At 40.8% G+C, this 22,300-nt stretch overlaps 1 protein-coding gene across 5 annotated transcripts in view; it reads left to right on the forward strand.

The window, feature by feature from the left end:
• Positions 1-23: 23 nt before the first annotated feature.
• The window catches only part of neurl4 (neuralized E3 ubiquitin protein ligase 4), a 33,059-nt gene continuing 10,782 nt past the window's right edge, over positions 24-22,300 (forward strand). For 4 of the 5 annotated variants that reach the window (XM_057856211.1, XM_057856212.1, XM_057856214.1 and 1 more), the window contains exons 1-15: positions 24-608; positions 7,843-8,329; positions 8,396-8,461; positions 8,530-8,975; positions 10,016-10,127; positions 10,190-10,278; positions 10,348-10,420; positions 12,148-12,415; positions 12,482-12,663; positions 12,724-12,809; positions 14,462-14,624; positions 14,699-14,909; positions 14,974-15,050; positions 21,950-22,028; positions 22,095-22,264. In XM_057856211.1, coding sequence (XP_057712194.1) covers positions 444-608; positions 7,843-8,329; positions 8,396-8,461; positions 8,530-8,975; positions 10,016-10,127; positions 10,190-10,278; positions 10,348-10,420; positions 12,148-12,415; positions 12,482-12,663; positions 12,724-12,809; positions 14,462-14,624; positions 14,699-14,909; positions 14,974-15,050; positions 21,950-22,028; positions 22,095-22,264 — 2,674 coding nt within the window. In that variant the 5' untranslated portion in view covers positions 24-443. Of the gene's footprint in view, positions 609-658; positions 3,456-7,842; positions 8,330-8,395; positions 8,462-8,529; positions 8,976-10,015; positions 10,128-10,189; positions 10,279-10,347; positions 10,421-12,147; positions 12,416-12,481; positions 12,664-12,723; positions 12,810-14,461; positions 14,625-14,698; positions 14,910-14,973; positions 15,051-21,949; positions 22,029-22,094; positions 22,265-22,300 lie in introns of those variants that run through there. The other variant, XM_057856215.1, reaches the window with a different exon arrangement.

Genomic DNA, 22,300 nt, shown 5'->3' on the forward strand with positions numbered 1-22,300 from the left:
GAAAATATATATTTTTTCTCAACAAAAATCAGTACAAATTGTTCATTTTTTTGTGTTTCCTTAAAAATTACTTTAAGAAGGCGTTGATAGCGATAGAACAACTTATAAAATTCATAAATAATATTTATAAAATAACTGAAAAGCTGCTTTGGACGTCTGTCACCGTCAATGGCAGCCCAGTCAACGACAATGAGTGAGTTAATTTATTTAAACTAACCTTCTAGTACCACTTTGGCTGTTTTGAGGCAATGAATGAAACAAGGGTGGGAAATGACTCAAAAATGAAAAAAAAAAAAAGTAAATAGAGACAGTTCATGTCCCATGAATTACGAGAAGTAAACAACATTCGGGCGGGTGCCGTAAATGAGCTTTTGCTATGACATCATGTGTGTCGCAAAGCAACGCTACTGCCGCGAAAAACTTCAAACTGGCCGCCCCTAAAGATGGCGGCGGAGCTGCATCCCCGGAGCGGAAAGCTGGTCGGCCTGTCCAACTCTAACCGCACCGCCCGGCGAAACCATTCGGTCCAGGAGTTCAACCACGGCCTGGTACTCAGCAAGGAGCCGCTGAGGGACAGGGACGTCTTCACTGTCCGTATTGACAAGAAGGTAAAAACTGGTGGCGAGGGCCCTGCCATTGCATTGCGAGCGGGGAGGGCGGGGGTGTTGAGACGGGGAATCCGAGGACAGCGCTCGGTGGGACGGCGCGAGGGTCCGTGTCTCCCGCCTCTCCGTCCGGGGCTTCTCCTAGCTAGCGGCGCTGCTCCACAGCGGTTAGCCGCTTCGGTTTTTGTTGTCGTTGGTGATATGACATATCGTCTGCCGTGTTGACATACATCTGCAGTCATTAAATGTTTCAATTTGGATAGTTTGCTAACGATTCAGGTGTTTGTTAGCCATGCTAATGAGCTGTTTGCTAGCAGGCTGAACCGCTCCACAGAGTGCTGTTTTTTATTAGTGAAACTCGAAAGCAGCTCAATTTGCTTATTGTAATCGTTGCATGTTGGCTTGTTTGCTAATGTACTGCTCAATGGACCTTTTCGCCATGACGTCACACAAAGTACTACCGGGTGGCAAAATTGCTTGGAGAGGAATGGGATCTCGGTTCTTTTCAATAGGGAAAACTAAATGGCAGCCATCTCAGTTCAAATGGATTGGACGTCTATTGCCGTCAATGGCTGTCAACGAACTAATTTATGAAATCCGTTTGAACCGTAGGAGTTGAGGGCTTTAAGTGGTAATATGACAAAATTAATGTCTGCTTTGTTTAAAAACAATTTACTTTTAAAGCAACCCTAGTTCCTCATTTGCAGCCAATGAATTAACATCTGCATTTGGCTCAACGTGTTTCTCAAGGTCATTCGAGGCTTTCTGTAGCAGGATGCTTGCCAACTGCTTCAGCTTAAGCTGTCCGGCAAGTGGAAGCAACTAAAAGCAAATGTCACGTTATTTCTGAAATGGAGATGAGCTCTGGGGTCGTTTGTCCCGTTAAAGAATTTCATATATATACTGTAATTTTCGGACGATAAGGTGCACCTGAACGTAAGCCACCACCCTCCAAATTTGACATGAAAACGGCATTTGTTCATAGATAAACTGCACTGGACGCAGCTGTATTATGGGATATTTACACCAACAGATATTAGCCAGTAAAACGTTGACAGCGGCATCATAAGTCTGTCATAAGACCGAATGAACCACCATGAAGCTTTTGACCAATTTGCTGCAAAGCTTCATTGCTTCAAGAAGCTTCATTTAGTCATTACTGATCCTATGAGGGTGACAGTCAACCTCTGCTGCCACCTGCTGTCATCACTGTTGTCATCCAACATGCCTCCTAGCATGCATTGCAGTGCTACAGATGTAAACAACAAGCAAAATTCATGTTCTGTACTAATTATTTCTTCAGTTACTGTTCCAATTGTTTCATTAATTGCTAGTTATGGTATTTGCTAACACTTTATTTGACAGTGGCGCCATAATACTGTCATAAGACCATCATGATTATGATATGACACTGCAATGTGCATTAATAAATGCTTATGACAGATGTCATTTTGTGTCATCCGGCAAATTATCATAGTTTTGAATGGATCTAAAAGATCCGAGCTGGACATAAATGGAGTTATTGACATAGTTACACACAATACACTTAAAGGGGAAATTAGGAATTTTTGATATTAGGTTTAATCCTCGAGTTAGCGAGGCTTTAATTTGCCGCTGGAGTTGATTTCAACAAATTCCATGCAGTTTATCGGTTGTTTAATTTCAGGAGTCTGGAGTGGCTAAGCTAGCACAAGTCAATGGTGCCTGCTTAGCATGCCAATAAAAAACATTAACTGATCCAGCATAGTCAAATAAATTCAAGAAGCAGGTCATTGTTATAAATACGCATGCGGCCAAAACAATGTTACACCAAATTGCCGTAGTTCATTTCATTCTGCAGGACTATTTTTTTTTCTTCTAGATGTGTACTGCAACTACAATAGAAAGGAGTGCTTAGGCCACCCATGCTCAGTCTGCTGGGGAGTTCCTTCCGTTACCACAAAAAAAAAAAAAAAAAAAAAAACTGAAAAAAACAATGTGCAATCCCACCGCCCTGATTGCCGAGACAGCCTGATCCTTGCAGAGCTGCTGGATTACAAATGTTGCTGTTCATACTACAATTATTGACATTGAAGGGAATAGCTACCTTTCTCGCACACACCGTATGACTGTTTGCATGACTCTAACACACTTAATATAATTAATCAGGGAATAGTACCGTTTCTCATATGTACTGTAGGATTGTTTGTACTACTCTAACATACCTAAAATAAATAGCACACCATAGTTTAATGAAAAGAAGCAGAATAGATACACAACGCCATCTTATCACAGAAGCCCAACGTGTGGGTCACGAGCAAGATTGAAGCACCAACTCTTGCAATCAGTTCTCCCGGCCACTCCAAGAACAAAGAGCAGGGCGCTCTGTCCTAAAACAAGTAGCGTCTCGCCCAGCCCGGATAACAAGTTGATAGCGGGCGCTTGGGACGTCAAGACCGGCGTTGGTCGCTGTGGCAACCACGTCCCAGCCACGAAGGAGGATGCACGAACCTAACCGCCCAAAACCGACCACAGAGGGATGATCCGAAAACAATAACAAACGTTATTCACTGCTCGGAAACTTTTCTATGTAGTCTTGTTTTGGATCCAGAATTGTCCCTCCGTCGTCTGTTTTTGGCTTGTTTTTGACCATTGTTGACGAATAAATTGTCAACCTGTTTTCGGTGAGCCTTCTTCAAACTTTTGGAGCATGGAGTCAGTACAAAGGGTTAACACAGGAAGGGAACGCGCGGAATGTCAGCCTTCCCGGTTGACTCGCGGAAGCGGTAAGCAGCGGAGCACCATTTCCGTTCGGCTGTCGCCGTTTCCGTGCGGCTTGGCCGGGGTGGCGAATTCCTTCAACATGCAATGGTAAGTTTTAATAACTTTATGCTGAAAACATAACCAATGCTTTTGATTGCATGGTTAATCAGCGATTCACATGCATGCATATGTTGTTTTTTATTGGTATGCTAAGCAGGCACCATTGACTCGCACTAGCTTAGCCACTGAGGAGCCCTGAAACTAACAAACTGTACGGAATATGTTAAAATCAACTCCACCGACTAATTAACTGAACTTCTCATATAATGACATCTGTTATATACGCCGAAACATGTCCGGTAAATAAATCAACCTAAAATGTTCTGTCTGTGATAAAAGGAAAAGATTAACTAATCTGTTATAAACATTAATTAATGCCCATGATAGTGTCATGTCATAATTATGACGGTCTTTATGAGTGTTATGAGGCCGCAGTCAAATAAAGTGTTACCTATTAACTCAAATAAATCAACAAATGAGCCGCACTGGATTATAAGCCGCAGTACGTATTTTGTTTCGGTAAAAGTATGACAACCCCTAGCAAAAAGTATGGAATCGCCAGTCTGGAACAAGCACTCACGCAGACATTTTATTATGTAGAAGAAACTGATAAAAAGCTTGAAAAAAATAATGAATTGGTTCAAAAGTGCAACTCCTTGGCATTCACAAACACTAAAAGAAATGAATAAAAACATTGTGGTGGTCAGTAAATGTTGCTTTTATAGACCAAGTGCAGTGAGATAAATATGGAATCACTCCATTCTGAAGAAAGAAATTATGGAATCACTCCATTTTGAGTAGAAAATACTAGAGGTGGGAATCTTTGGGCACCTAACCATTCGATTACGATTCAGAGGCAACGATTCGATTATAAATCGATTATTGATGACACTCACAAAGCCCCCAAGTTATTAGCTGTTTTCAATGTTTCGTGCATAAGTTACAAAAATTGTACAAAAAGCCTCTCAGGCTTAAATAAACGACTATTTCAGTATCACGTTTAGGGCTGCAGCTATCGAATATTTTAGTAATCGAGTAATCGACTGAAAATTCTATCGATTAATCGAGTAATCGGATAAAACAAATATATTTTTAGGTGAAGAGCAATTATAGATATACATGAGAAAACAAGACATTTTATCATTTTCAGTCAATCAATGTCTTTATTTTTGATGTATATTGTTGAAAACAGCCAACAATTGCATCTCAGATGGAACTAGAATTTTAAAAAATGACTAATTCACTGCTTTCACTCAAAAAACCTTTAGATCTTATTTTTAGAAAGTATATATATATATATATATATATAAACACACCTAAAAATGCCTTTACGCTTGATAACACACATCACTTAAAAGTTAGGATTTTTTCCCACGTTTTTCAATTAAATTTCTATTTGTGTCAAGCCATTTTTAAGTTCTAGTTAAGTTTTAAGTTAGTCTAAACTGTAAGTCCTGATAGGATTTTGAGTTTTTGCACTGTTCAAAATAAATGTGTGATACAGGCTGTATTGGAGCACATTAGGGACTAGTGCTACGTGGTGTTTTATCCAGCAATGACTACTGAGCTAAAATTGATAGTTAGCATTATTGAGTTTTTATTTGACACCCTCATCACTCCACAACGCTATGTTATGTTATAGCCTGTATGTAAGACACGTTAGCCACGCATCGAAAGCGGTCTTAATTAATTGAAACCTAGCCCTCCGCAGTGCTAACGTAAGGTGAGCTAGTACTGACAGTAACGTTAATCTTATACAGTATATTAGCGTTTAGCGCTTTTTATTAGCGCTTAGCGCTCTACTGCTTTAAGATGGCGGCTGTTTGCTAACGCTGCCCAGACGCGGCCTAGTCTGTCATTGCGCATCTAGTTCAACATACATGTGATCTCTATGAGACTCACTGGACGCTACCTGCAACTAACGTAGCATGAGCGGGCTAGTATTTAGCAATGTCGGCGTCGTTTGTAGCGGTTGTCGGCTGCAGTAAGTTTTTTTTTTTTTTTTGCTTCTTCCTCTACGCACGCGACATCAGTGCGTTGTCCCGCATTAAAAGTAGTCTGAGCAAAACGTGATGCTTAGAGCTGTCAAAATAAACGATTACTCGAGGTGAATAAAATTACTCGGATCAGTTTTTAAACTCGAGTTACTCGAGTTGCTCGAGTATTCGTTTCAGCTCTAATCACGTTAACAGTTCAAAACAGTAAATAAAATATTCAAATCCCCATTCTGTATCAGCAGCTTTAAGCTACATTTAATTAATTTAAATGTTGTGAATCAACCGTTAAAGTTGTTAAAATTGCTCCCATTATTCCATAATTTCCCTTCTGTCTACTTTAGACATGTGAAAGTTTTAAAACTGTTTTAAAGATAGTTTCAAGTTAAGATTTTGCCGAATTAGGAGTATTTTAGATAAAAAGTTAATTAAATTCGCTACAACAGATCCTTCTAGAGAAGTCTCCTGCTTTAAGATGGCGGCTGTTTACCAATGTCGGCAAGTCTGTCATTTCGCATCTAGTTTTCAATACATGTGCTGCTAACGCCATTGAGTCTGTCATTTTGTATCTAGTTCTGTATACATATGATATCTATTACCTACCGTAACATGATATGGACGTAGTTTGTAGCGGCTGTCGGCAGCAGTCAGGTATTATTGTTTTTTTATCTAGCCGGGTAAAGACAAGCATGATGTTTACACTCGGGACGGAATTGGGCCCGTTCCTCATTGCGTCCCAAAGATCGTGCTGTTTTAGTTCCGCTTTACTTGACATATTTCAATAATCGGAATTTTGATATTTGTGAATCGTTCTCGAATCTTGCACGGCCGAATCGCGAATAATCTAAGAATCGGAAATTTCGCGCACGTCTAGAAAATACAGACACGCCCAGTTAATTTCCTTTCCTTAATTGGGCCTCTGCCTCAAATTAGATCTGCTCATTCGTCAGCAGTTAAAAACAGTGCAGTTATCACACCTTGGAGGGCTGCTGGTCCAAGTGGATTCACAACAATCATTGGTCTAAGAAGAGAAATGTTTCTTGAGACCAAGGAGAGGATTATTAAACTTCTTGAAGAAGGTCACGCTACACGTATGGTTGCCAAAGATGTGGGCTGTTCACAGTCAGCTGTATCAAAAATCTGGACCAAGTATAAACAGCATGGCAAGGTTGTTAAAGTTAAGCGTATTGCTAGACCGAGGAAGACATGCAAACGTAATGACAAACAACTAAAGGCCATATGTCTTGAAAACAGAAGATGTACAACAAGACAAATGAAGAAGAAATGGGAGGAAGCCGGAGTCATGGTATGTGACAGAACTGTCCAAAATCACCTAAAGGAAATGGGACTTTCATACAGGAAAGCTAAAAGGAAACCGTCATTGACACTTAAACAGAAGACTGCAATAGGCTAAGGAGAGGCAATCATGGACTGTGAATTACTGGATGAAGGTTATTTTCAGTGATGAGTCAAGAATCTGCATTGGACAGGGTGATGATGCTGGAACTTTTGTTTGGTACCGTTCCAGTGAGATTTACAAAGATGATTGCCTGAAGAAAACATCAAAATTCCCTCAGTCCTTGATGATATGGGGCTGTATGTCAGGCAAAGGCACTGGGAAGATGGCTGTTGTTAAATCTTCAATAAATGCACAAGTTTACATTGAAATTTTAGACAGCTTTCTTCCCTTCAATTGAAAGTATGTTTTGGGATAATGAAATCATTTTCCAAGATGACAACGCATCATGCCACAGAGCTAAAACTGTTAAAGCATTCCTTGGATTCCAAATTGATGAAGAATACTCATCAAGTCCACGCCTCAGAGACTGCAAGCTGTCATAAAAGCCAGAGGTTGTGCAACTAAATACTAGAGATGTGTTTTGATTGTTATCTTTGTTTGTTTCTCATGATTCCATATATTTTTCATCAGAATGGAGTGATTCTATATTTATTTCCCTGCACTTGCTCTATAAAAGTAACATTTACTGACCACCAAAATTTCTTTTAGTGTTTCTGAATGCCAAGGAGTTGCACTTTTGAACTAATTCATTATTTTTTCAAGCTTTTTATCTGAGTTTGTTCTACATAATGTCTGGGTTAGTGCTTGTCCGAGACTGGTGATTTCATACTTTTTGCTAGGGGTTGTATTTGGTTTCTTCCCAAATGGAAAACCGCATGATGTGGCGTTGTTTTGATTTCTGTCCTCAACATGAAAAAAGAAGTCTTTAATACTTCTACGCACCCCACCGCCAAGACGTTTTATTCTACGCGTGCGCCTTTCCCTTCTGACAGAATGACTAAAAATAACCCACGAGTAGCTTTTATATCCACCTGCAATTTTTAATCGAGAACCGGAGTCGTTTACACGCCGGGAAATGTTCCTCCTGTCGTGCGGCGGTTGTCCATGTTTCTCATGGTTGCCCTTTTACAACACGCCCCAGGTGAACTCCTGGAGCGGTTCCATCGAGATCGGGGTGACCACGCTGGACCCCGCCCTGTTGAACTTCCCCAGCAGCGCCACGGGCCTGAAGGGCGGCTCCTGGATCGTGTCGGGCTGCTCCGTCTTGCGAGACGGCCGCTCGGTGCTGGAGGAGTACGGTCGCGACCTGGACCAGTTGGCCGAAGGCGACCGAGTGGGCATTCAGCGCAGCTCCCGTGGAGAGCTCCACCTATGGGTTAACGGCCAGGACTGCGGCGCGGCCGCCAGCGGCTTGCCCCCCAGACTGTGGGCTGTGGTGGACTTGTACGGCAAGTGCACGCAGGTGACGGTGGTGAGCTGCGAGCCCCCGCTCCCCTCTGCCGAACGAGAGAACGTCATTCCTGTCGAAGAAGAGGAGGATGCGGTGGTCTGCGGGGCGCCGGAGGATGCGGGCATCGCAGCACTGATGAATGTGGCGGCAATGAATGGAGTCATGATTGGAGACGAAGGTAAGGGACCGCCTCGTGATGTGCTGCCTTACAAATGATTATTCATTTCTCTCATCTAATTGTCAGTGCCTGAGCTTAGTTGCGGTCACAGCAGACCAGACAAGTTCCCCAACAATCTGGAGCCAGACGCAGGTATGAAAAGACGACATTCCAGCAAAAACGGTCGCTTGATTTATTTGGTTCCTCTCATCTCTTGTCAGTTCTAACAGAGCACCAGCTCTTTGACGTGTTCAACAACGCGATAGTGTCTTTTTACCGAGCAGAAGATGAGGGTGGAGGGGAAGAAGGTGGCGGAGGAGGCACGGGAGGAAGCGGCGCCACAGGAAGCGGCGGCGATTCCTCGTCCAGAAATGACACAAAAAGCAGCGGAGGAGGAGGAGCGGCCAACTCCGACAACGGGTTGGGAGCGGGGGACGGCGGGAACACCAACAGCAGCCCCGCGGGCACCGGAGGCGGATCGGGAGGGGGCTCGTCCGGGTCGGGCAACTTGACCACCAATGACGCCTTGCTGTTCCATGAGAAGTGCGGCATGTTGATCAAACTGAGCAATAACAACAAAACGGCGGAGAGGAGGCGACCGTTGGACGAGTTTAACAACGGCGTGGTCATGACCAACCGGCCGCTACGACACAACGAGATGTTTGAGGTGGAGACCGCGCCGCTTGAATTAAGGGATATGAATGATAACGTGAATCATTCTCACTAAAGATGTCCCGATCACGTCATTTTCAAAGTATCGGAATCGGCAAAAAAATATCGGACATGCCTTTTTTTAATATATATATATTTTTTATTTAAATCGTTTTCTAATTGTATTTAACGTTACAGACAAAATGTCTTATACTCATCCAGAGTAGTTTTGGCTTAAAGTAGGGCTATCAAATTTATTGCGTTAACGGCGGTCACTAATTTTTTTAAATTAATCACGTTAAGTAATTAACGCATGCGCTGCACGACCCACTCACGCGTTCAATGTATAAAGACGCCGTTTTACCTTTAGAAGGCAAAAGGCAGCGTCTAATGAGTAGAGAGAATTTTGACAGCCTTTGGGCCATTTTTTTATGTGGCTAAAGCCTTATAATACCTCTCTCAGCAATTAAATATAACATGGGAATGTGGGGAAGAAAGGTAGAAGTTGATCATTTTGTCAACACCCTATATTCTTTCCCAACGCAGAGAAGATATATCAATTGGTAGCCCTACGCACAGTCATGGTTGCACTTCCCATCATGCATTTGGGCAGAAGTTAATGGCTGCAGTATCATTTACTGAAAGCTCAACAAATACACTAGATGGCAATATTTAGTCACAATATACAAAGTCACATTTATCCTTTAAGAATTACAGGTCTTTCTATCTGTGGATTCCTATCACTGAAAGAATGTTAATAATGTAAATGCCATCTTGAGGATTTATTGTCATAATAAACAAATACAGTACTTATGTACTGTATGTTGAATGTATATATTCGTCGAGTTTTATTCATTTTTTTCTTAATGCATTACCAAAATGTATATGATCGGGAAAAATTATCGGGAATGATTGTAATTGAATCGGGAGCAAAAAAAAAGCAATCGGATCGGGAAATATCGGGATCGGCAGATACTCAAACTAAAATGATCGGGATCGGATCGGGAGCAAAAAAACATGATCGGAACAATCCTAATTCTTACCTTGTGCTTTCAGATCCGCATAGATAAGCTGGTGGACAAGTGGTCCGGTTCCATCGAGATCGGCGTGACCACGCACATCCCGAACATCCTAGACTACCCGGCAACCATGACAAATCTGCGTTCAGGTAACAAGCGAACCAAAGGAGCATCCCCAAACGGCTAATTAATGCTAAACCGTTAACCGCAGGTACAATCATGATGAGTGGCTGTGGTATTCTGACCAATGGGAAAGGCACCAGACGGGAGTACTGTGAGTTTAGCCTGGATGAACTACAGGTATGTTAATGCACGTATTTGTATTCCTATAAAGCAGATCAAAAAAGTCTTTGTTGTCCTGGTCCTCAGGAAGGAGACCACATAGGACTGATGCGCAAAGCTAGCGGTGCACTTCATTTCTACATCAACGGTATCGACCAAGGTGAGAACATACAACACGGGCACCACAAACATGCTATAACTCCTAGCAAAAAGTATGGAATCACCATTCTCGGACGAGCACTCACTCAGACATTTTATCATGTAGAACAAACTCCGACAAAAAGCTTGAAAAAATGAGTTTGTTCAAAAGTGCAACTCTTTAGCATTCAGAAACACTAAAAGAAATGAATAAAAAATGTGGTGGTCAGTAAATGTTACTTTTATAGAGCAAGTGCAGGGAAATATAAATAGAATCAAGCCATTTTGAGGAAAAAAATATGGAATCATGAGAAACAAACAAAGAAATAACTATCAAAACACATCTCTAGTATTTAGTAGCACCACCTCTGGCTTTTATGACAGCTTGCAGTCTCTGAGGCATGGACTTGATGAGTATTCTTCATCAATTTGGTGTCAACTCTCTTTGATTGCAGTTGCAATTTCCACCACAGGTTTTCAATAGGATTGAGATCTGGGCTATTTGCAGGCCATGACATTGACTGGATGAGTCGTTCTCCAAGGATTGCTTTAAGAGTTTTAGTCCTGTGGCATGATGCGTTGTCATCTTGGAAAATAAAAAACATATTTTCAATTGAAGGAATAAGAGAGCTGTCTAAAATTTCAATGCAAACTTGTGCATTTATTGAAGATTGAAACACAGCCACCTCCCCAGTGCCTTTGCCTGACATGCAGCCCCATATCCTCAAGGACTGAGGGAATTTTGTTTTCTTCAAGCAGTCACCTATGTAAATCTCACTGGAACGGCACCAAACAAAAGTTCCAGCATCATCACCGAGTCAAGAATCTGCATTGGAGACGGCCATCTCCCCAGTGCTTTTGCCTGACTTGCAGCCTTATATCATCAAGGACTGAGGGAATTTTGATGTTTTCATCAAGCAGTCATCTATGTAAATCTCACTGCAATGGCACCAAACAAATGTTCCAGCATCATCACCTTGTCAAGAGTCAAGAATCTGCATTGGAGACAGCCATCTCCCTAGTGCCTTTGCCTGACTTGCAACCCCATATCATGAAGGACTGAGGGAATTTTGATGTTTTCTTCAAGCAGTCATCTTTGTAAATCTCACTGGAACGGCACCAAACAAAAGTTCCAGCATCATCACCTTGTCAAGAATCTGCATTGGACGCAGCCATCTCCCCAGTGCCTTTGCCTGACATGCAGCCCCATATCATCAAGGACTGAGGGAATTGTTTTTTTCTTCAGGCAGTCATCTTTGTAAATCTCACTGGAACAGCACCAAACAAAAGTTCCAGCATCATCACCTTGTCAAGAGTCAAGAATCTGCATTGGACAAGGTGATGATGCTGGAACTTTTGTCAAGATTCTTGTCAAGAGTCGAGAATCTGCATTGGACAAGGTGATGATGCTGGAATTTTTGTTTGGTGCTGTTCCAGTGAGATTTACAAGGATGACTGCCTGACAAAAACATCAAAATTCCCTCAGTCCTTGATGATATGGGGCTGCATGTCAGGCAAAGGCACTGGGGAGATGGCTGCGTCCAATGCAGATTCTTGACAAGGTGATGATGCTGGAACTTTTGACACTAAGGACACAGACACTAAGGAAAATGGCTGTGGGTAAATTTCAATAGATGCAAACGTTAGCATTGAAATTTTAGACAGCTTTCTTATCGCTTCAATTGAAAATATGTTTGTCATTTTCCAAGATGACAATGCATCCTGCATCTTGTCTCGGTTTCCCTTCAGGCGTGGCGGCAGCACAAACCCCGGGCGTGGTGTACGGCGTAGTTGATCTGTACGGCATGGCGGTAAAGGTCACCATTGTCCACAACCACAATCACAGCGAGCGCCTCCGCCGCAACAACGCCATCATGAGGGCCATGTCGCCCGATGTCGGGAGGCCGCGACCCACTTTAACCCCGGACGCAGACGCGGCCGAGCGGCTGCTCTTCCACGCCAACTGCGGTCAGAAAGCCGCTATCATCGGCCACGGCAGAACGGCGCTGAGGCCACAGTAAGACCCTCGTGTTGAGTGTTCTTTGAAATTTTGTGGCAAAACACCCGATTTCATCCCTCGCAGCGCCACGGATGACTTCAACCACGGCGTGGTCCTCAGCAGCAGACCGCTGCGTTCTAATGAAGTGTTCCAGGTTCGCATTGACAAGATGGTGGACAAATGGGCGGGCTCCATCGAAATCGGCGTCACTACACATAACCCCGCCTACCTGCAGCTGCCTTCCACCATGACCAACTTGCGCTCAGGTAATCTGGAACATGAACCAAGAAATAGGATAGGTGCTACAATTTTTTTGGGGTCTCCAGGGACATGGATGATGACAGGAAATGGTGTGATGCACAACGGAACCACAATTCTGGATGAATATGGACACAACTTGGACCGCCTCAAAGTGTGTAAAAACATATTCCTGATTTTTTGGGGGGGTTTCTTCGAATTATTACATCGAGTGCTGCAACGATTAATCGATTAACTCGAGTAATTCGATGAGAAAAAAGATTAGAATTAAATTTTGCTGCTTTGAGTATTTGTTTAATTCAAGTGGCGCTGTAATTGTTTGTTTTGAAAGTGTTTGCATTTAGTTTTATTGATTTGGGTGGATAAATTGCTCTCTAGTGGAAACAGTCAATATGACATAACTCATTTCACGTGGCTGAATCCAGCTGCTCCCTGTTAAGACCAACATAAGCTGAGTTTTTGTTTGAGCTAATGTTTTTTTAATGCATTCGTAATTTAATTTTTCAGTTTCTTTAGCCGTTTTTTGTGGGAATATGTGTTTGAACCATTTAAGAGTATTGTTTAAAAAAAAAAGTTGGCATTTTATAGCATTTAAGCTAGCGGACTTTTGCTATGTAAGTTAGCCAATTGTTCTTTTGTTGTACTTAGAGCCTCATTTATTTATTTTTGTATACCGTTTGACGCTAAGCTCAGGTATTTTATTTTCTTATGTTCCTGATCCGATAACTTGATTATTCGAACTAACTAGTTCATTGATTAATCGACTACCAAAATAATAGATAGCTGCAGCCCTAAATCAATCCCCAAATATTCAATGAGATTCACGAATAAGTATCTGTACAAGGGTGAAACAATTCTGAATTCAGCCGCTCCTTGTTAAGACCAACATAAGCCAAGTTTTAGTTTAAGCTAACGTTTTATTTAATGCATTTATATATTAGTTTATAGGTGTATTTAGCTGTTTTTATGGGAATATGTTTTTGAATCATTTAAGAGTGTTGTTTAAAAAAAAGAAAAAAAGTTAGCATTTTATAGCATTCAAGCTAGCGGATTTTTGCTATTTGAGTTAGACAATTGTTCTTTTGTTGTACTTAGATCCTCATTTATTTATTTTATAACATTTGAGGCTAAGCTCAGGTATTTTAATTTTTTATCGATTACTCGATTATTCGAACTAACTTGATTAATCGAGTACTAAAATAATCGATAGCTACCTACAGATCTAAATAAATCACCAAATATTCAACGAGATTTTCAAACAAATATCTGTACATTTTAAAGAAAAACAACATGCTGAAAGACATTATATGACAACTCATTTCACATGGCTGAATCCAGCTGCACCCTGTTAAGACCAACATAAGCTAATTTTTTGTTTGAGCTAATGTTTTTTAATGCTTTCATAATTTAGTTTATATGTATATTTAGCTGGTTTTTGTGGGAATATGTGTTTGAAACATTTTTTAAGAGCATTGTTAAAAATAAAAGAAAACTTTTCTGTATTATAGGTGTATTTAGCCGTTTTAATGGGAATATGTTTTTGAATCATTTGTTAAGAGTATTATTTTTAAAAAAAAAGTTAGCATTTTATAGCATTCAAGCTAGCGGATTTTTGCTATGTAAGTTAGCCAATTGTTCTTTTGTTCATCCTCATTTATTTATACAATTTTAGGCTCAGCTCAGGTATTTTAATTTTTTAAGTTCCTTATCCGATTACGCGAGTATTCTAACAAACTAGTTCATCGATTAATCGTCTACTGAAATAATCTATAGCTACAGCCCTAGTTACATTGTTTGCTGGTACAGGCAGGCGACACCGTCGGCGTGGTGCGCAAAGAAGACGGCAGCCTCCATTTCTTTGTGAACGGCGTGGCTCAGGGCCCCGCGGCTTGGAACGTACCCCCCAACGTCTATGCTGTGGTGGACCTCTACGGCCAGGCGGCTCAGGCCACCATCATGGATGACATGGGTGAGGGTTGGACTTACGCGACTGTATTAGAGAAAACAACCAACTAAAGCCACTTGTGCTCCTACATTGCTCAGTGGACCTCCCCCCACTCCCGGAGGACAGCTCAGAGGGACCCACGGCGTTGTCCCCGGGGAGCCCCAGCTCTGTTTCGGGAGCCGGCGCTACCAACGACTTGCGTTTCCACCACCTGCACGGCACCAACGCCGCCATCATCAACGGGGGGCGGACCGCACTGCGGCAGAACTGCCGTTGCGAGTTCAATGACGCTATCGTCATTTCCAATAGGTGAGAATGAGCTGGAGTGGGGACAACTTGAACAACGATTGAGAAGTGTTTCCCCTCCTTGTAGGTCCCTTCGAGATGGAGAACTCTTCGAAATCGTCATTGAGATGATGGTGGATCGCTGGTCGGGGTCAATCGAAGCAGGTCAGTCGTACAAAGTGGCGGGGACAGAGACCGTATTTTCTGGACAAAACAAAAAAAAAAATAGCATTAATATTATTGTATAACAGTATACTACTATATGTAATAGTATTATAATTAGGGATGACAAACGATTAAAACTTTTAATCGAGTTAATCACAGCTTAAAAATGAAATAATCGTAATAAATCGCAATTCAAACCATCTATAAAATATGCCATATTTTTCTGTAAATTATTGTTCGACAGGGAAAGATAAGACACAAGACGGATATATACATTGAACATAATGTACATAAGTACTGTATTTGTTTATTGTAACAATAAATAAACAAGATGGCATTAACATTCTGTTAAAGCGATCCATGGATAGAAAGACTTGTAGTTCTTAAAAGATAAATGTTAGTACAAGTTATAGAAATTTTATATTAAAACCCCGCTTAATGTTTTCGTTTTAATAAAATTTTTAAAATTTTCAAACAAAAAATAACTAGTAGCTCGCCATTGTTGATGTCAATAATTACACAATGCGCATGGTGCTGAAACCCATAAAATCAGTAGCACCCAAGCGCCAGCAGAGGGTGACAAAACACCAAAAAACACAAGTAACAAATGGACTTGACACTGTGCTGTCATTTTAATCTGTTTGAGCGGGGCATGTGCTTTAAATGCGTCAAATATTTTAACGTGGTTAATTAAAAAAAAATATTTACCGGCCGTTAACGCGCTAATTATGACTAGAGATGTCCCGATCCGATATTTGGATCGGATCGGATGCCGATATGGGCAAAAAAATGTGCATCGGTATCGGATCGGCCGACATGGAAAAATTTCGATCCAAACTTCCAATCCAGTTTTTTTAAAGTCCGGTCCGCTTTTTTCAGCGCACCGATTTACATAATCCCTTCCAGTTTTTGCTTCAGTTTACCTAAAATCCGGTCCGTATTTTAAGGCACACCTTCAACACACTACATTACCATCTCCCAATTTACCGAGGGACTTTATCGGTAAAAATGTCAGCTGTGTGGGATCATTTCACCTTCAAGGACGACAAAGACAAAGAGGCAGAGTGCAATATATGCCACAATAAAATCTGGCGTGGTGGTAAAGCTGTAAGAAGTTTTAATACAACCAACCTAATCAAGCATTTAACGAAATACCACCACAAACAATATAAGGCGTATGTTGAGAAAACCGAAGACAAAAAGAAAGGTCCTACGCAACTAACACTGGCAGAAACTTTTGCTATGCGTGACAAACTAGCACTCGATAGTCCCAAAGCCCAGGGAATAACAAGAGTCATTGCCGAAGAATTCATTCTGGATGACGAGCCATTATCTCTCGTGAGTAAAGACGCACCATCCAACACTTAGAACCACGGTACAACTTGCCCAGCCGTCATTACATCCTTGAGTGATTCGGCCTTGGAAGATTCGAGAACGATTCACAAACATCCAAATTCCGATTATTGAAATATGTCAAGTAAAGCGGAACTAATACACAGCGCGGTCTTCGGGACGCAATGAGAAACTAACCGCATTGCGTCTCGAGAGTAAACATCATTCTTGTCATAGACCCGGGTAATGCCAATGCTCAACTCACGGCTTTAGCTCAACTCATGCCGCTGGATAAAAAACACAAGAATACCTGACTGCTGCTGACAGCCGCTACAAACTACGTCAACATCGTTTTACTGTAGATAATAGATATCATATGTATATAGAACTAGATGCAAGATGACAGACTCGACGGCGTTAGCAACATTGAAGTATAGAAAACTAAACGGCCGCCGTCTTAAAGCAGGAGACTTCCCTAGTAGGCTGTTGTGAACCCTCCAAGCGAACCTAATTAACTTTTTATCTAAAATACTCCTAAATCGGCAAAATCTGGACTTGAATCTATCTTCAAAACTTATTATTATGGAATAACGGGAGCAATTTTAACAACTTTAACAGTTGATTCGCAAAATTAAATGAATTGAATGTAATTTAAAGCTGCTGATACAGAATGGGGACTTGAGTATTTTATTTACTGTTTTAAAATGTTAACTTGATACTGAAATAGTCGTTTATTTAAACCTGAGAGGCTTTTTATAAAATTATTGTAACTAATGCAGGAAACATTAAAAGCATCTAATAGCTTGGGGGGGGGGGGGGTTTGTGGGATTTTCCACTGAGGTTGTTTGTGTGTTTTGCTTTTTTAAGACGGTTTACAATATTATTTGCACGTTTTACTGACTGACTATGCCATTTATGTTTGTTATTTATAATGTTTTGTGTTTGTCATTGAATAAACAGGTCAGTTTCTTGTTACCAACTGTTGTGTGTTATTCAAACTCGCCTAATTCAGCTGGCTAGTTGTTATCAAAAGTACTAAAACTCTTTTCAACATGAGTCTGACAACTAAGTAAGGAGGCTAAATAACTTTAAACTTTAGTACATGCTCAGATAAGCCGGTATCGGTATCGGCCAGTGTCTGTATCAGATCGGAAGTGCAAAACAATATCGGTATTGGATCGGAAGTGCAAAAACCTGGATCGGGACATCCCTAATTTTGACATCCCTAATTATAATAATCATTCATTCCCAGATTTGTCATTTTAAAGCTATTCTTAGTGTAGAATCTGAAATCTGAAGTATGTGGGATTAACTCCAGAAATTGTTATTTATATGACAAATATGACGTGCTCTTTTTAAAAATGTTCACCGGAAGTACGTTCGCTAAATGTCTAACTGCAAGCTTTACACTCAGCAAAAATAAAGCACTTTTCGTCATTGCGTGTAGTGTCACTAATGAATAAAATTAAAAAAAATTTTTTTTTCGTTTTCAAATGCTGTTAACCAGAGATTTTTCATGTTTGAAATGTCACCTTTTAACCGTAAGTTTGCATTTTGGAGAAGACTGCCAATGTTTTATTGCAGGCTAAAGTAGGTTGTCTTTTTTCCCCATTAGCCTCAATGCTAACTAGGGCAGCAACGATTAATTGATTAATTCGAGTATTCAATTAGAAAAAAAGATTAAAATTAAAATTTTCTGCATCAAGTATTCGTTTATTAAAGTGGCGTTGTAATGGTTTATTTTGAAAGTGTTTGCATTCGGTTTTATTAAGACCAACATAAGCTGCTTTTTTTAATGCATTTATAATTTAGTTTATAGCTATATTTAGCCGTTGTTGTTTTTTTTTGGGGGGGGGGGGTATGTACAGTGTCTTGCAAAAGTATTCGGCCCCCTTGAATCTTGCAACCTTTCGCCACATTTCAGGCTTCAAACATAAAGATATGAAATTTAATTTTTTTGTCAAGAATCAACAACAAGTGGGACACAATCGTGAAGTGGAACAACATTTATTGGATAATTTAAACTTTTTTAACAAATAAAAAATTGAAAAGTGGGGCGTGCAATATTATTCGGCCCCTTTACTTTCAGTGCGGCAAACTCACTCCAGAAGTTCAGTGAGGATCTCTGAATGATCCAATGTTGTCCTAAATGACTGATGATGATAAATAGAATCCACCTGTGTGTAATCAAGTCTCCGTATAAATGCACCTGCTCTGTGATAGTCTCAGGGTTCTGTTTAAAATGCAGAGAGCATTATGAAAACCAAGGAACACACCAGGCAGGTCCGAGATACTGTTGTGGAGAAGTTTAAAGCCGGATTTGGATACGAAAAGATTTCCCAAGCTTTAAACATCTCAAGGAGCACTGTGCAAGCCATCATATTGAAATGGAAGGAGCATCAGACCACTGCAAATCTACCAAGACCCGGCCGTCCTTCCAAACTTTCTTCTCAAACAAGGAGAAAACTGATCAGAGATGCAGCCAAGAGGCCCATGATCACTCTGGATGAACTGCAGAGATCTACAGCTGAGGTGGGAGAGTCTGTCCATAGGACAACAATCAGTCGTACACTGCACAAATCTAGCCTTTATGGAAGAGTGGCAAGAAGAAAGGCATTTCTCAAAGATATCCATAAAAAGTCTCGTTTAAAGTTTGCCACAAGCCACCTGGGAGACACACCAAACATGTGGAAGAAGGTGCTCTGGTCAGATGAAACCAAAATTGAACTTTTTGGCCACAATGCAAAACGATATGTTTGGCGCAAAAGCAACACAGCTCATCACCCTGAACACACCATCCCCACTGTCAAATATGGTGGTGGCAGCATCATGGTTTGGGCCTGCTTTTCTTCAGCAGGGACAGGGAAGATGGTTAAAATTGACGGGAAGATGGATGCAGCCAAATACAGGAACATTCTGGAAGAAAACCTGTTGGTATCTGCACAAGACCTGAGACTGGGACGGAGATTTATCTTCCAACAGGACAATGATCCAAAACATAAAGCCAAATCTACAATGGAATGGTTAAAAAATAAACGTATCCAGGTGTTAGAATGGCCAAGTCAAAGTCCAGACCTGAATCCAATCGAGAATCTGTGGAAAGAGCTGAAGACTTCTGTTCACAAACACTCTCCATCCAACCTCACTGAGCTCGAGCTGTTTTGCAAGGAAGAATGGGCAAGAATGTCAGTCTCTCGATGTGCAAAACTGATAGAAACATACCCCAAGCGACTTGCAGCTGTAATTGGAGCAAAAGGTGGCACTACAAAGTATTAACGCAAGGGGGCCGAATAATATTGCATGCCCCACTTTTCAGTTTATTTGTTAAAGTTTAAATTATCCAATAAATTTTGTTCCACTTCACGATTGTGTCCCACTTGTTGTTGATTCTTGACAAAAAATTAAAATTTTATATCTTTATGTTTGAAGCCTGAAATGTGGCGAAAGGTTGCAAGGTTCAAGGGGGCCGAATACTTTTGCAAGGCACTGTATCTGAACCATTTGTTAAGATTATTGTAAAAAAAAAAATAAAAAAATAAAAAATTAAGCATTTCATAGCATTTAAGCTAGCAGACTTTTGCTATGTAAATTAGCCAATTGTTCTTTTGTTGTACATAAATCCTCATTTAGTTTTTTTATACCGTTTGGGGCTCAACTCAGGTATTTAATTTTTCATGTTCCTTATCCGAGTACTCGATTATTTGAACTAACTAGTTCATCTATTAGTTTCAGTTTATTCGCACATCATCAAATACAGTACATAATCATACGCTAGCAGTTCACATGTTAAGATGGGCGAATAGGACACTCCAGAGAAGCTATTCAAAGCTTTTAGCAGGGGCCCAGTTAGACAACACACACATACACACACACGCAGGCACACACACAATTAACTGTGGACAATTTCAAAATTTTGGTTACATTGGATTTGGTAAGAGACACCAGTAGTGTTATTCAAATAATCAGCATATTATATATACATTGCTAGGAGATGAGTTTTGAGTTATTCTTAAAGATGGAGATGGAGTGTGACATTTTAAGTGTTTCATCCAATTCATTCCAAATCTGTGGTCCTTTGCACACAATGCTAAAGCTTGTACACTTTAGATAATCTGATACATTACACAAGCATTTTGGTAATAGTTGTGGTCTTTAAGCCTCAGGAGGTGGTGGCGGTGAAAAATTATTTTAGTTGGAGCATTAAACTCAGACCATGTTAGGGCACGTATAACTTTTTTCTGTAGTATTTCAAGCTTTTTTAAATAAGTTGGATATGTGTTGCACCATATGACATTACAGTATTGTAAGTGTGGTTCAAATAAAGATTTATACAAAATGAGAAGTGCAGAGAGTGGGAGATAGTGTCTCAGTTTAAAGAAAAGAGCAGCATATCTTGACAGTTTATGTGTAAGATCATCAATATGTTTTCTAAAATTAAGGCACTCATCAATATGGACTCCCAAAAATTTTGTAGAGTCGACCCCTTCTATGTTTTCTCCGTTTATGTTTAGGCAGATTTGTTTAGTGGCTTGTTTTTTATGAGAGCGAAACACAATGTAATTTGTTTTATTGATATTTAGAGATAGTTTATTACATTTTAACCATGTGTCTATTTTCTTTAATTCACTATTTATGATTTGCTCAAGTGCAGTTGGATTTTTATGGGGAAAAAAACAAATTTGTATCATCAGCAAATATTACCTTATGTAAAACGGACGTGGAGTTAACAAAATCATTAATGTACAGGTTGAAGAGGAGCGGCCCTAAGATGGAGCCCTGGGGGACTCCATGTTTGATGACTTTGTATGATGATTTAGAATTGTTAATTGTTAATTATTCGACTACTAAAATAATCGATAGCTGCAGCCCTAATGCTAAAGTTTACTGTGTTAAATATAAATGTGTTTCTTCATTTTGTATGTCTGAACTTTAATTCTACGCCGTGTTGATGACCTAGAAACATCTGTGAAAGGAACTGGAGTCTCATATGCCATCAACGCGCACGCACGCACCCGGCGATAAAACGCAGTCGTGAAAATTATCGCTCTCATTTTTATTGACCATGTGAAAAATAGTCTCATTGCATACCGCGACAGGCTTAGCAACTTATATAAAACATGTCGTAAGTTAGTTAGATGGACTTACGATCTGCCAGCTTGTTGTCTCCTGGCGTCTTCCAAAATTGCAACTGGGTGACGGCGGTTTAGGTGTTCATTCACAGCCCACGTGCAGCCTGGTATGCAAGCTTGGTGTTGAAAAGACAGGACACTACAGTGTACCCTACTTTGTTTTGTCGAAATAAGTTGATGTTTTGGCCACTCTGGTGCGCTTTTTTGGCTTTGTGCCGCTTTCCCCGCTTGCATATCGAGCGTCCGACATTCTCAACTTTCTATACATATATATAATTTTTTAACCTTTCATTAACGGTCGACGGGATGTTGTACTCGTCGACGCATTTACGTCATCGATGACTTCGACTAGTCGGGACAGCTCTATTCAAATCCCGCAGGGCCCCAAATCGTTATTTTCCCGACTGTAATTCATCATAATAATATTCTGTGTTGTAGGGGTGACCGCAATCAGGCCAGAGGAGCTCGAGTTTCCCAACACGATGACAGACATTGACTACGACACGTGGATGCTCAGGTACGCAAGTCTAGGTTTGAAAGCATTAGTCCTATACACATATATCCCTGCGTTTCTTTTGGTCAGCGGCACGGCGATCATGCAGGACGGTAACACCATGCGCAACAACTACGGCTGTGACCTAGACTCGCTGACGTCAGGCTCGCGCATCGGCATGATGCGCTCGGCCGTCGGTGACCTTCATTATTACATCAACGGGGTGGACCAGGGTGTTGCCTGCTCCGGTCTGCCACCGGGTATGTCAATTTCCTACTTGACAAACTTGATTTTTA

The sequence above is a fragment of the Corythoichthys intestinalis genome, chromosome 13, assembly GCF_030265065.1.
Source record: "Corythoichthys intestinalis isolate RoL2023-P3 chromosome 13, ASM3026506v1, whole genome shotgun sequence".
NCBI classification, from domain to species: domain Eukaryota; kingdom Metazoa; phylum Chordata; class Actinopteri; order Syngnathiformes; family Syngnathidae; genus Corythoichthys; species Corythoichthys intestinalis.